The sequence below is a fragment of the Acipenser ruthenus genome, chromosome 51 (genome assembly GCF_902713425.1).
Source record: "Acipenser ruthenus chromosome 51, fAciRut3.2 maternal haplotype, whole genome shotgun sequence".
NCBI lineage: Eukaryota > Metazoa > Chordata > Actinopteri > Acipenseriformes > Acipenseridae > Acipenser > Acipenser ruthenus.
This window is the reverse complement of record NC_081239.1, coordinates 3,448,180-3,470,576: the sequence shown is the minus strand read 5'-3', so window position 1 is coordinate 3,470,576 and position 22,397 is coordinate 3,448,180. Positions and strand designations below refer to the sequence as shown.

General features: G+C 41.0%; 1 protein-coding gene across 1 annotated transcript in view; it reads left to right on the top strand.

Moving 5' to 3' along the window:
* LOC117422808 (macrophage mannose receptor 1-like) overlaps positions 1-21,761 on the top strand; it is a 43,275-nt gene extending 21,514 nt beyond the window's left edge. The window contains exons 8-12 of the mRNA XM_059015708.1: positions 14,040-14,081; positions 14,163-14,204; positions 14,289-14,330; positions 20,706-20,794; positions 20,993-21,761. Coding sequence (XP_058871691.1) covers positions 14,040-14,081; positions 14,163-14,204; positions 14,289-14,330; positions 20,706-20,794; positions 20,993-21,127 — 350 coding nt within the window. The 3' untranslated portion in view covers positions 21,128-21,761. The remainder of the gene's footprint in view (positions 1-14,039; positions 14,082-14,162; positions 14,205-14,288; positions 14,331-20,705; positions 20,795-20,992) is intronic.
* The last annotated feature ends 636 nt before the right edge of the window (positions 21,762-22,397 follow it).

The following is a 22,397-nucleotide window of genomic DNA, read 5'->3' as shown; positions in this document are numbered from 1 at the left end:
TTTCTGTTTCAGTTAATGATTGTGTTTCAACCTACATATTGAATTGATGATCATTAGCACCTGTTTAGTATAATTGTTTAATCATACACCTGACTATATGCCTACAAAATCCCTGACTTTGTGCAAGTGTACCTAGAAGAATTGATGCTGCTTTGAAGGCAAAGGGTGGTCACACCAAACATGGATTTGATTTAAATTTTTCTTCTGTTCACTCACTTTGCATTTAGTTAATTGATAATTATAATCTATTAACATGTCTATTTTTTAAAGCATTGTTACTTTACAGCATTTTTTCACACCTGCCTAAAACATTTGCAAAGTACTGTATATATATATATATATATATATATATATATATATATATATATATATATATATATATATATATATATTAGTCATCTCCAAAATTATTGGCACCCTTGATAAAGATGAGCAAAAAAAGGTTGTATAAAATAAACAACACCAAGGTAATGAGCTATATTTTATGCTCAAATATATGGGAAAACCATATTTTTTATTCTAATACAATTGCTCAGAGTTTTTTTTATTAACAAGTAATAAAAAATGTTCTCAAAAAGATAGGTGTCAGAATTATTGGCACCCCTAAAGTTTCTTATAAATAAAATCAAACAAAATTAAGTTTAAGTTCATCTCAGGAAGAAGGAACTGTATTGTGGCCTTCCATGGCTTCTTGTTTCACTGGGGTATAAAAATGAGGTAACACGAATATGAAATCCATTTGTCATCCATCACCATGGGGAAAGGAAAAGAACTCACAAATGAAAAGAAACAAATGGTTGTTGACCTTCATAAATCAGTCAATGGGTATAATAGCTAACAATAGCTAAAAAACTAAATATACCACTTACGACTATTAGGGCAATAATTAAGTTCAAAACCACTGGAACAGTGGTAAACTTGCCTGGTAGAGGACGCAAGTGTATCTTACCCCCACGCACAGTGAGGCAGATGGTTCGGGAGGCAAAGGGAAATCCAAGGGCCACAGCTGGAGAATTACAGAACTTGGTTGCATCTTGGGATCACCAAGTCTCCAAATCTCCAATCAGACACCACCTCCATGCCAATAGGCTATTTGGAAGGGTTGCCAGAAAAAAGCCTTTACTGTAAGCACCTGGAGTTTGCTAAACGGCATTGGCACTTCGATTGGAACCGGGTGCTATGGTCAGATGAGATGAAAATAGAGCTCTTTGGCCACGCACACCAGGGGTGGGTTTGGCGTCGAAAGAAGGATGCATTTGCAGAAAAGAACCTCATACCTACTGGCAGCAGTGTGGAGTAGTGGTTAGGGCTCTGGATTCTTGACCGGAGGGTCATGGGTTCAATCCCCGGTGGAGGACACTGCTGTTGTACCCTTGAACAAGGTACTTTACCTAGATTGCTCCAGTAAAAACCCAGCTGTATAAATGGGTAATTGTATGTAAAAATAATGTGATATAATTGTAACAATTGTAAGTCACCCTGGATAAGGGCGTCAGCTAAGAAATAAATAATAATAATACCGTAAAATATGGTGGTGGATCTTTGATGTTATGGGTCTGTTTTGCTTTCACTGGTCCCGGGGCCCTTGTTAAGGTCAACGGCATCATGAACTCTACCCAGTACCAGGACATTTTAGTCAAAAACCTGGTTGCTTCTGCCAGGAGGCTGAAACTTGGCTGCAAGTGGATCTTCCAGCAAGACAATGACCCCAAGCACACATCCAAATCCACAAAGAAATGGTTAATTGACCACAAAATCAATATTTTGCAATGGCCATCTCAGCCTCCGGACTTGAACTCCATTGAAAACCTGTGGTTTCAATTGAAGAGGGCAGTCCATAAGCAGACCGAAGGATATCAAGGATCTGGAAAGATTCTGTATGGAGGAATGGTCGAAGATCCCTCCCAATGTGTTCTCCAATCTCATTTAACATTATAGAAAAAGACTCAGTGCCGTTATCCTTGCAAGGGGAGGGTGCACAAAGTACTGAAAACAAGGGTGCCAATAATTGTGACACTTCATTTTTTTGGAAATAAATTTATAATTTGAGAAATGTTTAATTTTGGTTGATTCCATTGACTCATTAATAAAGTCAAATATATTCCATATGTTGAAAAATTACAATATAGCTCAGTACTGGTATTTATTTTATACAGTCTTTTTTGTTCATCTCTATCAAGGGTGCAAATAATTTTGGAGGTGACTGTATATGCAAATACACACATTAATTTCACACAAAAAAACTGTAGCTCTCCGTCCTCCCCCAGCACACACAATCCCTCATTCATACACCAACACTGCTGAAAACTCTGCAGATCATGGTGTGGAAGGGTGAGGAATTCAGAAATTTGTCGTGCTAAACACCACTCGGTGTTAATTATTGTTTATTATTATTTGTTACTAATGGTCTGTCGTTCCCAGATACCAGCAATGGTAACTAAGAATGGCCATATAGACACTTGCAGGTGCCTAAATAAATAATAATCAAAAACAGAAGGTACAAAGAAAAAGAGAAAATAATACACTTCTAATCAAAACTACAAAATAAAGTTGCTGCACTCCGCAGCATTTCCCGGACCGTCGCTAGCCGTATGGCCCGGGTCTCCGTCCTATACCTCTATCGTTCCCTCCACCTATTCTTATACCCTGTTGGGGGTCTGCCCAAGGGTTCCCCTCGCTCTTTTTTATATTCTTCCCTTTGTTTTTCTTTTGTTTTCTTTCTCCGTCCGTTCACAGTCTCTTAGAGCAGTGCTTCCGCTAGACAATTGTTGGTCTGGAGGGGCAGATCTGAGGGAACAACAGAACGTTATTTTATAGGTCCAGCAATCCCCCAAGGCCCGCCTCTCAGCCACTCAGAGAGAGGGAAAGCCAACACACCCTCTTCCCCACCTCTTCGTGTCATCGCCATGACTGACAGGCAGATCTTACGAGGCTGCTGCCCTCTTCCTGCAGCACCATACATACAGTGCCTTGCGAAAGTATTCGGCCCCCTTGAACTTTGCGACCTTTTGCCACATTTTAGGCTTCAAACATAAAGATATGAAACTGTAATTTTTTGTGAAGAATCAACAACAAGTGGGACACAATCATGAAGTGGAACGAAATTTACTGGATATTTCAAACTTTTTTAACAAATAAAAAACTGAAAAATTGGGCGTGCAAAATTATTCAGCCCCCTTAAGTTAATACTTTGTAGCGCCACCTTTTGCTGCGATTACAGCTGTAAGTCGCTTGGAGTATGTCTCTATCAGTTTTGCACATCGAGAGACTGAAATTTTTGCCCATTCCTCCTTGCAAAACAGCTCGAGCTCAGTGAGGTTGGATGGAGAGCATTTGTGAACAGCAGTTTTCAGTTCTTTCCACAGATTCTCGATTGGATTCAGGTCTGGACTTTGACTTGGCCATTCTAACACCTGGATATGTTTATTTGTGAACCATTCCATTGTAGATTTTGCTTTATGTTTTGGATCATTGTCTTGTTGGAAGACAAATCTCCGTCCCAGTCTCAGGTCTTTTGCAGACTCCATCTTTCTTCCAGAATGGTCCTGTATTTGGCTCCATCCATCTTCCCATCAATTTTAACCATCTTCCCTGTCCCTGCTGAAGAAAAGCAGGCCCAAACCATGATGCTGCCACCACCATGTTTGACAGTGGGGATGGTGTGTTCAGGGTGATGAGCTGTGTTGCTTTTACGCCAAACATAAAGTTTTGCATTGTTGCCAAAAAGTTCGATTTTGGTTTCATCTGACCAGAGCACCTTCTTCCACATGTTTGGTGTGTCTCCCAGGTGGCTTGTGGCAAACTGTAAACAACACTTTTTATGGATATCTTTAAGAAATGGCTTTCTTCTTGCCACTCTTCCATAAAGGCCAGATTTGTGCAGTATACGACTGATTGTTGTCCTATGGACAGAGTCTCCCACCTCAGCTGTAGATCTCTGCAGTTCATCCAGAGTGATCATGGGCCTCTTGGCTGCATCTCTGATCAGTCTTCTCCTTGTATGAGCTGAAAGTTTAGAGGGACGGCCAGGTCTTGGTAGATTTGCAGTGGTCTGATACTCCTTCCATTTCAATATTATCGCTTGCACAGTGCTCCTTGGGATGTTTAAAGCTTGGGAAATCTTTTTGTATCCAAATCCGGCTTTAAACTTCTCCACAACAGTATCTCGGACCTGCCTGGTGTGTTCCTTGTTCTTCATGATGCTCTCTGCGCTTTAAACGGACCTCTGAGACTATCACAGTGCAGGTGCATTTATACAGAGACTTGATTACACACAGGTGGATTCTATTTATCATCATTAGTCATTTAGGTCAACATTGGATCATTCAGAGATCCTCACTGAACTTCTGGAGAGAGTTTGCTGCACTGAAAGTAAAGGGGCTGAATAATTTTGCACGCCCAATTTTTCAGTTTTTTATTTGTTAAAAAAGTTTGAAATATCCAATAAATTTCGTTCCACTTCATGATTGTGTCCCACTTGTTGTTGATTCTTCACAAACAATTACAGTTTCATATCTTTATGTTTGAAGCCTGAAATGTGGCAAAAGGTCGCAAAGTTCAAGGGGGCCGAATACTTTCGCAAGGCACTGTACATCAGACAGTCAACACAGATCTCCCCTGTTACACATGGACTAAAGAAAAATAAGCAAAGTCAATTTTAATTCTTGTTTTCAACAACAATTTCAACATGAATGCAGCATAATAAATTCTGGATCCCTGCAGCTTGTTTTTCCTGGTTTTTCAGATTGCCAGTTTTCCTTGGCCAAATATAATATTAATTAAAGCAGTTTTTAAATTGTGTCTTGTCACTGTAAGGAAAGTTAAAAATGAATAATTCTTTAGTAAAAAAAATCACATTTAAAGAATTCAGCAACTTGGTAAAAACATTAACCAAGGAGTCCAGCCTTGTACAGCCAGTAAAGGTGAAACACTGTTTATTCCTCTCTACTCAAAACACAGTCTTTACTAACCGCAGGGTCAATACGGTGGACATGGCGCCCAGTGGTGATGATGCCTGAGTGATTAGGCAAAGGCGGTTTATACAAGGACCTCCAGGCCGGAACAGTGTTGTCTGCACAGTCTACATGAGCTCTCCACCTGAAGTCAGGCAGTGTTTTTAGCGCAGTCACATGACACACTTTAACACAGAGTGTGTACAGCTCCTTTTTTCATGAGAGGGTGCAGGAAGCTGTTGCAATCTCTCAAAACTGTGCAATCCTTCCCCGAGGTTTTTAAAACACTAAACGTTATTATATAACAGGGACATGAAATTAGGCCCAAAGACATATGATTGTAATGTTTTAACAAGATCCTATTATCAAATATTGTCCTTCCAAGAATGCAATATGACTGGTCTTTATGAAACACGGTGTGAATACATTCCCTCAGTCTTTTGGCCAAGGCTTTTGAAAATATTTTATAATCCGAACACAAGAGTGAGACGGGGCGCCAATTCTTCAGTTTTTTAGATCTCCTTTTAAGAACATAAGAAGAACATAAGAAAGTTTACCAACAAGAGGAGGCCATTCAGCCCATCTCGCTCGATTGGTTGTTAGTAGCTTATTGATCCCAGAATCTCATCAAGCAGCTTCTTGAAGGATCCCATTAGAACATAAGAACATAAGAAGAACATAAGAAAGTTTACAAACGAGAGGAGGCCATTCAGCCCATCTTGCTCGTTTGGTTGTTAGTAGCTTATTGATCCCAGAATCTCATCAAGCAGCTTCTTGAAGGATCCCAGGGTGTCAGCTTCAACAACATTACAGGGGAGTTGGTTCCAGACCCTCACAATTCTCTGTGTAAAAAAGTGCCTCCTAGTTTCTGTTCTAAATGCCCCTTTATCTAATCTCCATTTATGACCCCTGGTCCTTTTTTCTTTTTTCAAGTCAAAGAAGTCCCCCGGGTTGACATTGTCTATACCTTTTAGGATTTTGAATGTTTGAATCAGATCGCCGCGTAGTCTTCTTTGTTCAAGACTGAATAGATTCAATTCTTTTAGCCTTTTAAACCTGGGATAATTCTGGTTGCTCTTCTTTGCACTCTTTCTAGAGCAGCAATATCCTTTTTGTAACGAGGTGACCAGAACCGAACACAATATTCTAGGTGAGGTCTTACTAATGCATTGTAAAGTTTTAACATTACTTCCCTTGATTTAAATTCAACACTTTTCACAATATACCCAAGCATCTTGTTGGCCTTTTTTTATAGCTTCCCCACATTGTCTAGATGAAGACATTTCTGAGTCAACATAAACTCCTAGGTCTTTTTCATAGATTCCTTCTTCAATTTCAGTATCTCCCATATGATATTTATAATGCACATTTTTATTGCCTCCGTGCAATACTTTACACTTTTCTCTATTAAATTTAATTTGCCATGTGTCTGTCCAATTTTGAATGCTGTCTAGATCATTTTGAATGACCTTTGCTGCTTCAACAGTGTCTGCCACTCCTCCTATTTTTGTGTCGTCTGCAAATTTAACGAGTTTGCTTACTATATCAGAGTCTAAATCATTAATGTAGATTAGGAATAGCAGAGGACCTAATACTGATCCCTGTGGTACACCACTGGTTACCTCACTCCATTTTGAGGTTTCTCCTCTAATCAGTACTTTCTGTTTTCTACCTGTTAACCACTCCCTAATCCATGTGCATGCATTTCCTTGAATCCCTACTGCGTTCAGTTTGAGAATTAATCTTTTATGCAGGACTTTGTCAAAAGCTTTCTGGAAATCTAAATAAACCATGTCATATGCTTTGCAGTTATCCATTTTCAATGTTGCATCCTCAAAAAAGTCAAGCAGGTTAGTTAGACATGATCTCCCTTTCCTAAAACCATGCTGGCTGTCTCCCAGGATATTGTTACCATATAAGTAATTTTCCATTTTGGATCTTATTATAGTTTCCATAAGTTTACATATAATAGAAGTCAGGCTTATTGGTCTGTAGTTACCTGGTTTGGTTTTGTCTCCCTTTTTGTGGATTGGTATTACATTTGCTATTTTCCAGTCTGTTGGTACAACCCCTGTGTCAAGAGACTGTTGCATGATCTTGGTTAGCGGTTTGTAAATAACTTCTTTCATTTCTTTGAGTACTATTGGGAGGATCTCATCCAGCCCAGGGGATTTGTTTATTTTAAGAGCTCCTAGTCCCTTTAACACTTCTGCCTCTGTTATGCTAAAGTTATTTAAAACTGGATAGGAACAGGTCGACATGTGGGGCATGTTGTCCGTGTCCTCCTTTGTAAAAACCTGTGAAAAGTAATCATTTAATATATTTGCTATTTTTTTTTCTTCATCTATGATTTTGCCATTTGTGTCTCTTAGACATTTAACCTCCTCTTTGAATGTTCTCTTGCTGTTATAATATTGGAAAAACATTTTGGAATTGGTTTTAGCCCCCTTAGCAATATTGATTTCTATCTCTCTCTTGGCCTTTCTAACTTCCTTTTTGACTTGTGTTTGCAGTTCCAAGTACTCTTTCTGTGTGCTTTGTTTTTCCCTTTTAAACGCTCTGTAAAGTGCCTTTTTTCGCTGAATATTTTTTTTAATTGATCTATTAAACCATTTTGGCCATTTTGTTTTAGATTTAGATTTGTCTACTTTTGGGATGTAATTGTTTTGTGCCTCTAGTACTACATTTTTAAAAAACAGCCACCCTTTTTCTTTGGATGTTTTCTCTATTTTACTCCAATCTACTTCTGTTAGTCTCTGTTTCATACCTTTGTAGTTTGCTTTTCTAAAATTGTAAACCTTAGCTTTAGTCATTACTTTTGGGGTTTTAAAAAATATTTCAAATGAGACCATGTTGTGGTCTGAGTTTGCCAATGGCTCTCTGACCTCTGTTTTAGTTATTCTGTCTTCATTATTTGAAAAGACTAAGTCAAGGCATGCCTCCCCTCTAGTCGGTGCCTTGACAAATTGCGTTAGGAATCAGTCATTTGTCATTTCCACCATTTCAATTTCGTCCGTCGTGCCCCCCATTGGGTTTTCCCATTTTATACAGGGGAAGTTGAAATCCCCCATTAGTATGGCTTCTCCTTTTCTACACGCATTTCGAATGTCATTGTATAACAGATTATTTTGCTCAGCGTCTGAATTTGGCGGTCTATAGCATGCTCCTATTATTATGCCCTTTGTATTTGTGTCCATTATTCTGACCCATATTGATTCTGCATTGTTTTCTTTGTCCTGATTTAACACCTGGGCTTCAAGGCTATTTCTTATGTATAGCGCTACCCCTCCGCCTCTTCTGTCCTGCCTGTCTTTCCTATATAGTGTGTACCCACTAATATTATATTCGTCTCCATCACTCTCAGACAACCAAGTTTCTGTAACACCTATCACGTCGTAGTTACTTGTTAGTGCAGTAGCTTCAAGTTCTAACATTTTGTTTCTGAGACTTCTAGCATTAAGATAAATACATTTAATAGTGGTCTTACCTGTGTCGGCTTCAACAACATCACTGGGGAGTTGTTTCCAGACCCTCACAATTCTCTGTGTAAAAAAAGTGCCTCCTATTTTCTGTTCTGAATGCCCCTTTATCTAATCTCCATTTGTGACCCCTGGTCCTTGTTTCTTTTTTCAGGTCAAAAAAGTCCCCTGGGTGGACATTGTCTATACCTTTTAGGATTTTGAATGTTTGAATCAGATCGCCACATAGTCTTCTTTGTTCAAGACTGAATAGATTCAATTCTTTTAGCCCGTCTGCACACAACATGCCTTTTAAACCCGGGATAATTCTGGTTGCTTTTCTTTGCATTCTTTCTAGAGCAGCAATATCATTTTTGAAACAAGGTGCCCAGAACTGAACACAATATTCTAGGTGAGGTCTTACTAATGCATTGTAAAGTTTTAACATTACTAACCTGGATTTAAATTCAACACTTCTCACAATATATCCGAGCATCTTGTTGGTCTTTTTTGTAGCTTCCCCTCATTGTCTAGATGAAGACATTTCTGAGTCAACATAAACTCCTAGGTCTTTTTTTATAGTTATCTTCTTCCATTTCAGTATCTCCCATATGATATTTATAATGCACATTTTTATTGCATGTATGCAATACTTTACACTTTTCTCTATTAAATGTAATTTGCCATGTGTCTGCCCAGTTCTGAATGCTGTCTAGATCATTTTGAATGACCTTTGTTGCTGCAACAGTGTTTGCCACTCCTCCTATTTTTGTGTCGTCTGCAAATAATTTAACAAGTTTCCTTACTATACTAGAATCTAAATCATTAATGTAGATTAGGAATAGCACATTAATGTAGATTAGGAATTTGGCAACAGTGTAATCACAGCCTGACGACCACTCAAAGGCAGCTCTCCTTCTCTAACACACTCTTGCAAAACCCGGAAACGGTCTCCAATCACTGGCCAGAGCTTTTTATAAAACTCTGCCTGAAGGCCATCAATCCCAGGGGCTTTCCCTGGTGACAGCTGAGTGACTGCCTCCGTCAACTCCTGCAGTGTCAAAATGGCTTCTAGGGGTTCTTCTTGAGACAAGCTGGGCAGGTTCTGGTGCAGTAGAGCGGTTTGCTCCTCATCTCCGCACTAAACAGCTGGGTGTAGAAATACACAGCTGCTCTGTTCATTTCTTCTTACAGATGCACACAAAACAACTGCTTACTCTCCACCTTCTTCTCTAGATTGAAAAATAATTTGGTGGGTGTGTCCATGTCCTTTAGCTGTGTGAAACGAGAACAGATGAGGGAACCCTTCACTCTTTCCTCCAGCTGGCTGCTCAGAGTTTATTTTTTCTCTCTGAGACCGGAATATGTTTTCATCACTATTGAGAGTAATTTTTTATTCTATTCTCAATATCTCTATCAAGCTCTTCAACTGTCTGGTTCAAAACCCTGGTTGTATTTAAAGTATATTGGTGAAAGAATTTTTTATTTGTTTTTTTCCAATGTCTCACCATTGTCGTATACTACTATATCTCATACTCTGCTGCCTCCCGGAGACCCAAAATGCTGTTAAAAATCTAAAAACTGTTTGTCTTTGTCACAAAGACGGCCGGAGTGGGTGGCGTCAGACCAGATGCAGGAAATAAACAACAGAGACTTGGGGTTTTGGTGAGTCTGAGCGCGTGATCGCGCTCAGCATTTAATAATTAACAGACAGAACAGAAAATAAAAGGTTTTAAACACAAAACAGGACACGGCACTTGTAGCCAAAATAAATAGACAAACAAAACGTACTAAACACTTAACAAACGGTGCACGGAGAGACAAACAAACACGGTGAGTACAAACACTTCTAGATTTCACTTTACTACTTTTACGTTCTCCTTCTCTCTCACCCGTTCTCCACTCTCGAACACCCAACCCCGACTGAAAGAAACGTGCATCTATATATACTGTTGTGCTGGGATTCAATTACTAATTAATTATTCACTTGAATCCCAGCAAGTGAATTAATTCTGTGCAACCCCGTGCTCACATATTACTTTTAACCAGCACGTGAAGTGATTTGTGCCCTCCTCGTGCCTAAATACAAATCTACATTTTTTAAATACACGTGAAACACAGACCCGTTTATATCCCGTGTACCAATCTATACACCAACATTTACACACGCACGCAACACACAACACATAACACACAAATGCACACAGGGGCGGGGCGCATTGCCACATATACCCCCCCTTGTGCGCAGCACACATGGCCTCAACGGCCACCTCCCCCCTTAAAAATCCAGCAGTCCAGGACAAAGTCTCAGGCTGGGAAGGGAGGCTTCAGTGGGCCCATGGCTGGCAATGCTGTCAGCACCCCTGCCGGTAGTGGCACGGCTGACAGCCTGCTGGTCCATGCTTGCAGCGAAATTGCTGCGGGGGATGCTGGTCTCCTGACCTCTCCCCCTTCCTTCGTAGCCGGTAGCTCCCCTTGGTGGGGCTCCGACCACAGTACTGCCAGCAGCGAAGAAGCTGCAGTGGGAGCAGGTCTCCGGACCTCCCCCACGATCTCCGGCAGCGAAACTGCTGCAGTGGGAGCAGGTCTCCGGACCTCCCCCACGATCTCCGGCAGCGAAACTGCTGCTGGGGTTGGTGGTCTCCAGACCTCCTCCCCCTTCTTCGTGGCCGACAGCTCCCCTTTCTGGGGCTCCGGCCACCGTACTCCCTGTGGTGGAGGTACGGAAAGCAGAGACAGCTCCTGCTGTTCTGCTTCTGGCAGTGGCGGAGGCAGCTCCTGCTCCTCTGCTCCTGGCGGTGGTGGTGGTGAAGGCAAAGGCAGCTCCTGCTGCTCTGCTCCTTCCGGTGGAGGTGGCGGAGGCAGAGGCAGCTCCTGCTGCTCTGTTCCTGCCGGTGGAGGTGGCGGAGGCAGAGGCAGCTCCGGCTGCTCTGCTCCTGCCGGTGTAGGTGGCGGAGGCAGAGGCAGCTCCGGCTGCTCTGCTCCTGCCGGTGAAGGTGGGAGCAGCGTGTAGTCTCCTGCCGATGGAGGTGGGAGCAGCGTGTAGTCTCCTCCTTTTCCAGGGGACTGGTGCTGCTCTGCCTCTCTTGCAGGGAACTGGTGCGGCTCCGCCTTTGACGGGGAAACCAGCAGGCATTCTCCCTCTGCTGGTGGAGGTGGAACCAGCAGGCATTCTCCCTCTGCTGGCAGCTTGGGTCCTGGGGCTGTGGAAGCCCCGACTTCCCTCTCTTCGGGCTGTGGACGCACCGACTCCTCCCTTTTGGGCTGTGGACGCACCGACTCCCCCCTCTTGGGCTGTGGACGTTCGGGCTCCCCCCACTCAAGCGTAGGACGTTCGGGCTCCTCCCACTCAGGCGTAGGACGTTCGGGCTCCTCCCGCTTGGGCTGTGGACGCTCGGGCTCCTCCAGCTTGGGCTGTGGACGCTCAGGCTCCTCCCGCTTGGGCTGTGGATGCTCTGGCTCCTCCCGCTCGGGCTGTGGACGCTCTGGCTCCTCCCGCTCGGGCTGTGGACGCTCAGGCTCCTCCCGCTTGGGCTGTGGACGCTCAGGCTCCTCCCGCTTGGGCTGTGGATGCTCTGGCTCCTCCCGCTCGGGCTGTGGACGCTCTGGCTCCTCCCGCTCGGGCTGTGGACGCTCTGGCTCCTCCCGCTCGGGCTGTGGACGCAAAACCAGCAGGCATTTTTCCTCTGCTGGTGGAGACGGGGACAGCAGGCATTCTTCCTCTGCTGGTGGACCTGCTACCTGGGCTGCTGTTCCACTTATAATTGCCTCCAGGTAGCTGAGGACCAACCCCACACCTTCCTCCCAGGTGCTTACGGTCTGTTCCCTCTCGTAAGCCTCCCATCGTTCCCTATCCATAAACCGCAGGAACCGGACGACTACTGGTATAGACTGGGCCTCCAGCCCAGCATTTTCCAGCATCCAGTCCCGCACTTTGATGGCGTCTTCTGCCATTTTTTTTTTTTTTTTTTTTTTTTTTTTTAATCCAAAAATGCGGTTCCTGCTCTGGCCTGAGTCCTGGAGGCGCTGTAGATCCCACGCAGGACACCACGTGTCACAAAGACGGCCGGAGTGGGTGGCGTCAGACCAGATGCAGGAAATAAACAACAGAGACTTGGGGTTTTGGTGAGGCTGAGCGCGTGATCGCGCTCAGCATTTAATAATTAACAGACAGAAAATAAAAGGTTTTAAACACAAAACAGGACACGGCACTTGTAGCCAAAATAAATAGACAAACAAAACGTACTAAACACTTAACAAACGGTGCACGGAGAGACAAACAAACACGGCGAGTACAAACACTTCTAGATTTCACTTTACTACTTTTACGTTCTCCTTCTCTCTCACCCGTTCTCCACTCTCGAACACCCAACCCCGACTGAAAGAAACGTGCATCTATATATACTGTTGTGCTGGGATTCAATTACTAATTAATTATTCACTTGAATCCCAGCACGTGAATTAATTCTGTGCAACCCCGTGCTCACATATTACTTTTAACCCAAGTGTACTGCTTTAATATAAATTCCTCCAGACATCAACCAGGCTTTGAACTTTTAAAACAGCAGAAAGTTCTTTTGAAGACTGGGGATGTGGATCTTCACACATACATTTATAGAGCTTTATGCATTTTAAATGTAAATCATTGTGCTGAAATAACACTAATGTGTTCTGGGTATGCTACACATTACATTATGTAAACATAGAAATCTGTACAGTAGGCCTATACAGTATACAGTACATCAGTAAAATCAAATGAACACCACATAGCACACTTTCTTTTTACTTTAGCCTACCGGTAACACAAAATACATCATGCTGCTGCATTGCATACATTGGTGTACAATGTGAATAAAAGATTATTTTAAATTGAAACTAAATGATTTTAGCGATTTAAAAAAAAAAAAATTACTATTTTTTAACATTGCCTAGCCAATACAATTAACACACAATAGATCACGGTCCTATACAGATGCTCAGAATGAGCTGGAGGGGTTAGTGGCACATGTGTGCAGTCTATTGCTCCCAAGGCTTGTAAGTACACCGTCTTTAATTAAAATGAGGTACTTGGGTGTTCACTACAAAAATGCATTGAGCACAACTAGCAACGCACGAGAAAAAGCAGACTGGGAAATGCCAGCAACAATTGCGACTGTTTAAAACATGCTTTCAAAAGTTCTTAAATTGATGCAACTGTAATTGTCGCAATTGTCAACAGCTTTAGTACATCTTATTATATGGAACCCTCATTTGCACTAGCTCCGCCCCTTTATGTGAATTTATGCAGGAACACCCATAATTACATATTCATCTAAAGAAAAACTGCTGCCGGAAAGCATTCCCTAAAAAGTCGCTAACAGCATTGTGCTTGTTTAGTACATTTCACCCTGGACTTCTGACTCGTTTGAAACTGGTTTGCGATTATTGCGACAGGCACAACACTTTAATACATCTACCCCTAAATCTTGTTCTACATTCTTATGGTCCATTTATTTTATTTATTTGAAAACAGTAAAGAATGTCATTTTCAGCATTGCCCAGGTGGAGACAGCAGCATAGACACAGTTTCATTTAAATGCATTTGAAAAATACAAACACTAAATCTTGTTGTTGTGTGTTTTCTTTACAGATTCAGACCCCACAAGCCCCCCTTCCACTCCGGTCTATCAAGGTATGCAGTGTAATCACTTCAGTGGATTCAGAACCACAGCAGGAATCTGGCTTTGTTATAAACGTTCTTTTTTTTTTACAGAAGGAGAATCCTCGAGCCCCCCTTCCACTCCAGTCTCTCAAGGTATGCAGATTAAACACTTCAGTGTGATTCACAACCCACAGCAGGAATCTGGCATTGTTATAACTTTCTTTTTTCTTTTTACAGAAGCAGAATCCTCAAGGCCCCCTTCCGCTCCGCTCTCTCAAGGTAAGTGCAGTTTGAAGATGGCAGATTGTTCAGTGTGATTGACAGCCCCCCTCATGTGTCATGTGATCCACTAGAGCTATATGAGTTGTGGGAGAGTGTGTGCAACTATTCAGCAACAACACTAGGAGAGCAGAAGGTTGTCTTTCGGTTTGGAATCCTAATGTATAGAGTTACATTATATTGTCCAGGACACATAATCTTAGTCTTTATTTTAGCAAAAAGTATTGCCTGACAATGGCACCCTGCACTCAGATGATTTTCTCATCAGTAGGCTATGCTGCAGTGTCTACAGTTAACACTGTTTATACTGTACTGTTGAAAACTTCCCTAACATTAGCCACTCATCTGAACATCTAAACACAAGAGTTCATCCTTGAAAATCTACCTCTACAGGTCTGCTTCTTGTGTTCTTGTGTACCAGCACTAGGTACTCAAGTTCAGCGTTTCCTCTAAGGTTAAAATGCGCACATTTTACACAGTAACTGGCAACAACCTTCCACTCAGTTTACTAATTTTTACAAGTTATCACATATCAACCTCACTCGAGACTCCAACATCTCATTTTGAGAGCATTCGTGCAAAGCATTAACATAAGCATATTTGCGTGTGTCTTGCAGGTGATTCTCTGATTTCTCTGTTAAAATGCGCGTCACATTAATACAGAGCTCGCTGGGGCTCCAGTGAATCCAGTAGTTCAGGGCGGGTGAAGCAGGCGTCTGGAGATTCTGCCTCTATGGAGAGGGCTGCTCGGTGCTGTTTAGGAACATCGCAGTTTTTAACTCGTCGTATAATGGAAAACGTTTTTGAAGCATAATCTTACTGCATTATTTAGAAGTATAAATAGTCAACATAAATAAAAACCACAATACTCATACTTTGATATGAGAAATATCATATCAAGCATTTAGAAACTGGTAAAAATGTAATCAAAATATTAATTTAGAGTCGAAAATACACATTTAAGTGTATAGTAATTGAAGACGACATACATATGCATTTTTTTGCAAGTTGAGTTTAGGTGACTTCATTCACGTGTCTCTGCTGAAACTCAACATGACAGCTGCACAAACTAACAAAATCTGATTATCTCTATGAGGATGGTGGGACACTATTGTTCAAGTTGTGCTGCCGTTGATCATGTATGAGTCAATACCATTAAAAGATCATATTGCCAGTCATAAACATGTAGAGAGAACAAAAAAGCAAACAAGACGGCAACAATGACAAAGCATGCATTCACTATACTGAAAACTGAGGTCTAAGACACTGCATTCACTATGCTGAAAACTGAGATCTAAGACACTACATTCACTATACTGAAAACTGAGATCTAAGACACTGCATTCACTATACTGAAAACTGAGATCTAAGACACTGCATTCACTATACTGAAAACTGAGGTCTAAGACACTGCATTCACTATACTGAAAACTGAGGTCTAAGACACTGCATTCACTATGCTGAAAACTGAGGTCTAAGACACTGCATTCACTATGCTGAAAACTGAGGTCTAAGACACTGCATTCACTATGCTGAAAACTGAGGTCTAAGACACTGCATTCACTATGCTGAAAACTGAGGTCTAAGACACTGCATTCACTATGCTGAAAACTGAGATCTAAGACACTGCATTCACTATGCTGAAAACTGAGGTCTAAGACACTGCATTCACTATGCTGAAAACTGAGGTCTAAGACACTGCATTCACTATACTGAAAACTGAGGTATAAGACACTGCGTTCACTATGCTGAAAACTGAGATCTAAGACACTGCATTCACTATACTGAAAACTGAGGTCTAAGACACTGCATTCACTATACTGAAAACTGAGGTATAAGACACTGCATTCACTATACTGAAAACTGAGGTCTAAGACACTGCATTCACTATGCTGAAAACTGAGGTATAAGACACTGCGTTCACTATGCTGAAAACTGAGATCTAAGACACTGCATTCACTATACTGAAAACTGAGGTCTAAGACACTGCATTCACTATACTGAAAACTGAGGTCTAAGACACTGCATTCACTATACTGAAAACTGAGGTCTAAGACACTGCATTCACTATACTGAAAACTGAGGTATAAGACACTGCGTTCACTATGCTGAAAACTGAGATCTAAGGCACTGCATTCACTATGCTGAAAACTGAGGTCTAAGGCACTGCATTCACTATACTGAAAACTGAGGTCTAAGACACTGCATTCACTATACTGAAAACTGAGGTCTAAGACACTGCATTCACTATACTGAAAACTGAGGTCTAAGACACTGCATTCACTATGCTGAAAACTGAGATCTAAGACACTGCATTCACTATGCTGAAAACTGAGATCTAAGACACTGCATTCACTATACTGAAAACTGAGGTCTAAGACACTGCATTCACTATACTGAAAACTGAGGTATAAGACACTGCGTTCAATATACTGAAAACTGAGGTCTAAGACACTGCATTCACTATGCTGAAAACTGAGGTCTAAGACACTGCATTCACTATGCTGAAAACTGAGGTCTAAGACACTGCATTCACTATACTGAAAACTGAGGTCTAAGACACTGCATTCACTATGCTGAAAACTGAGGTCTAAGACACTGCATTCACTATGCTGAAAACTGAGGTCTAAGACACTGCATTCACTATACTGAAAACTGAGGTCTAAGACACTGCGTTCACTATACTGAAAACTGAGATCTAAGACACTGCGTTCAAAGTGTTTAATTATTGTTTACTTTATTTCTTGCTATGCTACCTGTGTTTTAATAAAGCTGTAATTAGCAATATTAAACCAAGGCATTTTTTTAAATTAAATTAGATTTTCTGACAATGAAGAAACAAGCTCAAAGCTATTTTTCTAGCTATATGTTCCTTAAAGGAAAGTGATTGCTTTACTGTGTAAAGGATGTGGTCACTACACTACACACCATTTGTTTCATAAAGACATTCTGTCTGGAGACACGCCTCTTGTTAAATCTTGCAAATAACAAAAATGCAGAATTAGCAAAGAAACAACTGGGAGGATTAATTCTGCGTTTACATTAAAAGGGGCGCTATTTAAATTACAATCGGGTGATAAACAGCAGTGAACCAGTTTAGAGCAACGAGTCACTCAACACGCCTTTATCAGTGTTTCATATTTATCCTGGCTATTGTAATATCAGTAAAACGCTAAACTGAAGCTGTGCAGTACTGTACAGATAGGATTATGTTGCAGGGCATGCTATTATACAAGTTCCGACTACGCCACTGGGGATTTGTACCCCAGAAATATATTTGAGTATCTAAACAATTCAGACTAAAGAGAGAAACACAGGTTCAATTATATTCTGGAGGGGAGCCACACCACCGGCTAACCAACACCCAGTAATGGACAGCACACCAAAAAAACTGTAATTAGTGGACAGCAGTTTTATTTTGTTAGATACACCAATTATTAAACCCACTAATAACAAAAGAAAACAACAAACGATTAATATAAAAAACAGCAAAGTAATGAAAAGACACTGAATAAAACAAACTAAATCAAATACACACACAAAACACAACAGGGTTAATACAATAATTAGACACAATACACAGTAAGACCACACAGTCCAAATGACGAAACGTCAGTCACAAGGCAAGGACCATTTATTAGAAATAGAGAGTCGGTTTGTTGCGTGGTTCTGCAAACTAGTGGTTCCAATCCACTAGAGTAGCTGCCGGTCACGTCAGAAGCCAAAGGATCTTCTCTGTGCAAACTCACAATAAACTAACAAATAAAACAAAAACACGCAGCCAATCTGTCTTAAAAGAATAAAAACCCAGGCAAGTACTGTTTAAAAAAAAAGTGAAAAACTAAGTTCAGGACGGTAACAGTAGAATTGTGGTAGTATATTTATGCAGAACTAAATCATTCAGACCAAAATAGGTAACTACTAGCAGCCAATCAATAATTAATATTATCTACAGCAGCGATTCAATACACATATTACGACTACAGCAGCAAATCAATACATATATTACGACTACCGCAGAGGCGGAACCAAATTGGGTATATTGAGTATAAAATTGTGTATGGGAGTAAGTACACAGCACACTAAAACCAGATGCAGTGGGTATCTAAAATACTAATTCACAGTGGTTTCTGTTTTCAGCGTTCCTCTATGGTGCAAAACACCAAAACAAAGGTTGAAAATCTGAGAGGCACTTAACTCTGCAGAAGGGCTAGTCGACACGCCCTTCCTGTTGTACTTTCTCGCCTTCCTCTCAAATCCGCCGCTTCACCACACCAGCCGAATCCTCCAGTCAGCTCTTCTCATAAATACTCGTTCCACTCGCTCAGCCACTGCATCCAATTCACCCGATCCGCCACAGCTTCTTTCTATCCTGGTTCCTGCCTCTGCTCTTGGCTGCGTCCTCTGTTTCTGTATTATTATTATTATTATTATTATTATTATTATTAGTAGTAGTAGTAGTAGTAGTAGTAGTAGTAGTTTAAACCAGTGCCTCGCCCAATTACCGCTACATTACATTCCCTGTCATCAAGGTTCTGCCATAACTGTCAGTCTGGGTTGGCAGAGAGAGAGTGTACATCAACAAAACAAACAATCTCGTGCAACACAAACAAATAAATACATATCAAAAAATACACACAATAAATATAAACCAAATAAAACGTGCAAACACAAATAAATAATAAAGGGCCCATATAACACTTAAACTCGTCACCCCGTGACAATTACTCTCACGTGACATTGCTGCACTGTTACTAAACGGTTTAATATTTTGGATTGTTATTGTTCTGCCAGCAATAAGATAAACAGGTCTTTTCAAAACACCTTCATTTGTAGACAGAACTACAGTGACAGTGGAAGAGTGTAAACATGATTCTCACAGCTGTGCTGGACATGTGGTTTCTGAACTGAACTCGAATAGAATTCTTAGCCATGATGTCTATCAACATTATAAGAACATAAGAAAGTTTATAAACGAGAGGAGGCCATTCGGACCATCTTGCTCGTTTGGTTGTTAGTAGCTTATTGATCCCAGAATCTCATCAAGCAGCTTCTTGAAGGATCACAGGGTGTCAGCGTCAACAACATTCCTGGGGAGTTGGTTCCAGACCCTCACAATTCTCTGTGTTAAAAAGTGCCTCCTAGTTTCTGTTTTGAATGCCCCTTTATCTAATCTCCATTTGTGAACCCTGGTCCTTGTTTCTTTTGAAGTGACTTCAGGTACTTCACTTACTATTACAGAAACAAGAGTCTTGTTAAAATAACTCTTGGCTTAGTAAAATAATTGTGGTAATATGAATTAATTTACTTATTTTACATTATATTTGTTCAAATGAAAACCCCAGAGATGTACCCTACTTAGCTCAATCCAGATGGTTTTCATGCTGATGCGCTGGGGAGGCCGCACTGTGGTTGATCCCCGGAGCCAGCATCGCAGCCGTTGTGTGTGCTGATGCGCCAGGGAGGCAAAATAAGCTGATCCCTGGAGCCAGCATTACACTTCAGCCATTAACACCAGACAGAAGGATATCTACATCATCATATGGAAGGAAACATAAATGGATGGAGACACATATGGATCACATTAGTTTACTGTAAAGCTACGTCTTAGTTGGTGCTTATCTTGGCGAGAGCCGAGTTCAAATCAGCATGAAGTTTTAACATCTACTCTCGTGTAATGGAAATCATTTTAGTTATTCATACATTGATAAAAATTGTGGGGAAAAAAATTATTTGCTATTCCCAAGAATGGAAAATCAGTATCCCTAAAGATAGTTCCAATTGAAGGCAGAGCAGACGCCCGTGTTTGATACGGTAGGATAAAGCAAATCCATGCAGCCTCCAGTTAAGCATGCTGTCTATATCTATGAGAACAACTGACAGGGCTGCAGTTATGATAGGATCTCAGACAGGCTTCAGAAAGGTAAATATACACTACATAAAAATTCTATATGCATTTTATATTTATAATCAGCGGATGATTCAGAATCAGAGGCAGATCCACAATAAATGTCTTGTTTAAATCTATAGCAAATTGCAAAATTTGAGATACTTGTGTTGGAATATTGTTTCAAATTTGTGCAAAAAAATGAATACATTCAATGGGTTAATGCGTGGCAGAAGGTTTCTCACTGATAATGGACCCTTTCTCAGTGAAAACGGCAAATTTCTCAGAATCTAAAAAGCTTTGAGGGAACGCTGCTCCCGTTCTGTGCTGCACATTACAGACTACGTGGGGTCTCATTGTTTTACATGGGGTTTATTTAATGGCTGTGTGAACTCTTCTGTGCTGCACATTACACACTACGTGGGGTCTTATTGTTTGACATGAAGTTTATTTAATGGCTGTGTGAACTCTTCTGTTTGTCTGCACAGATAAGATGGCAACAGCAAGGATCAAACTAAACGTACCCAAAGGAATGAATCTTGAGGACCCCAAAGTGAGCGAAGCCATTTTAGAGCAGGTAGGTGACATTCCCTTTCAGAAATCCAAACTGACACTGCTTCCTGTGTACTGGACTTTGTGTGACACTGATGAGCTAATCTCACGTTGACTTTGCTTCCCTTTTAGTTCCTTCTAGTGTCCTCTTGTTTCCCTGATAGATACACAGAGAGATGTGGTGCTCCTTGATAACACTGTGTTTCTTGTGCTGCTGTTTCAGATTCGGGAGCACCTCTCCAAGAACATTCCAATGGACGGTGTTAATCTGCGCTGGAGAAAACAAGACGGGGAGATATTCCACAAGGAGGAAGAGGAGGAGGAGGAGGAGGAGATGGAGAAGTACTTCAAGCCGTGAGATACCAGCACCCACAATGACAAGCGGGGGCTTTTCAGAGCAGCACTGGTTTATAGTAATCTGACATTATCTACTGGTTTATATTAATCTGACATTATCTACTGGTGCAGCACTGGTTTATATTAAGGTGATGGGGGTGTTTTTTTAATTTAATGATCATTTAAATATAAGTTAAATTATTTACTGGTGCAGCACATATTTATATTAAGGTGAGGTGTGTGTGTGTTTTAATGTAGTAAATGATTCTAATAGAGGTTACATTAGTTGCTGGTGCAAGTTTCTTTCACCTTGTAAAGAATATATTCAGAGTGCTAACAGAGTAACAGGCCTCTTCACCATGGCATGGCAGAGCATGGATTTACAGAATGAATGTACAACTTGCAGTGTACTATTAAATCCCATAGAGGGCACCACAAACACATTTACTGAGGGAGGAAGGGAGCAAGCTCCTGTATAATTATACAATCACCTGGAAGGTCTTGATGCTGCAGTACATTAAAAACAACAACTTATGATTTCAATGGAAATGTCTTATTTTTACTGATGATATTTAATTTACATTACTGTAAAAACATAAAAATAACAGGGTCACTGGAAAATACTTTCCCATTATAGTGTATGGGGAGCAGGGGAGCAGGGGAGCAAGGGAGGGGGCCCAAATCCATGCATTCATGAAACACATTCATCTCATGCAAACACATAGAAATCACACGAGCTGTACCAAAGAAAATATGTGATTCATGTCATTGTATTGTATGAAGGGATGTGCATGATAATGATACTCTAATATTCTGTATTTCTGAATGTATTTTTTCTGATTTATTTCAATAAAGTTTTAATCTCAATCTTTAGTATCTTTTTTATTACCATTTTCACAGAGACTGCAGTCCTCTGACAAGGCTGCTCTATAGCGAGGGATCCCTTTCTATACAGTGTGGTTCAGGAGACTGGGTGATGGGCAGCACAGGGGCTGAACAGAGACTGCTCTATAGCGAGGGATGCCTTTCTATACAGTGTGGTTCAGGAGACTGGGTGCTGGTTGAATGGATCTATATCAGCTGTTTGTTGTCTACACTCCTAAATTAATCTATTTGCTGTTCACTTTGTAACAATTCCCAAGTCATAGCTGATCACCATCTCACCAGCAGTTACTGACATTGTCTGCAGGTTTAAATAAATAAGTGACTGGTCTTGAAAGGGTTAAAGCATGGCCTTTATTCAAAGCGTCTCCTGTCATGAAGCAGACTATGCCACTTAAGGTCACATATCT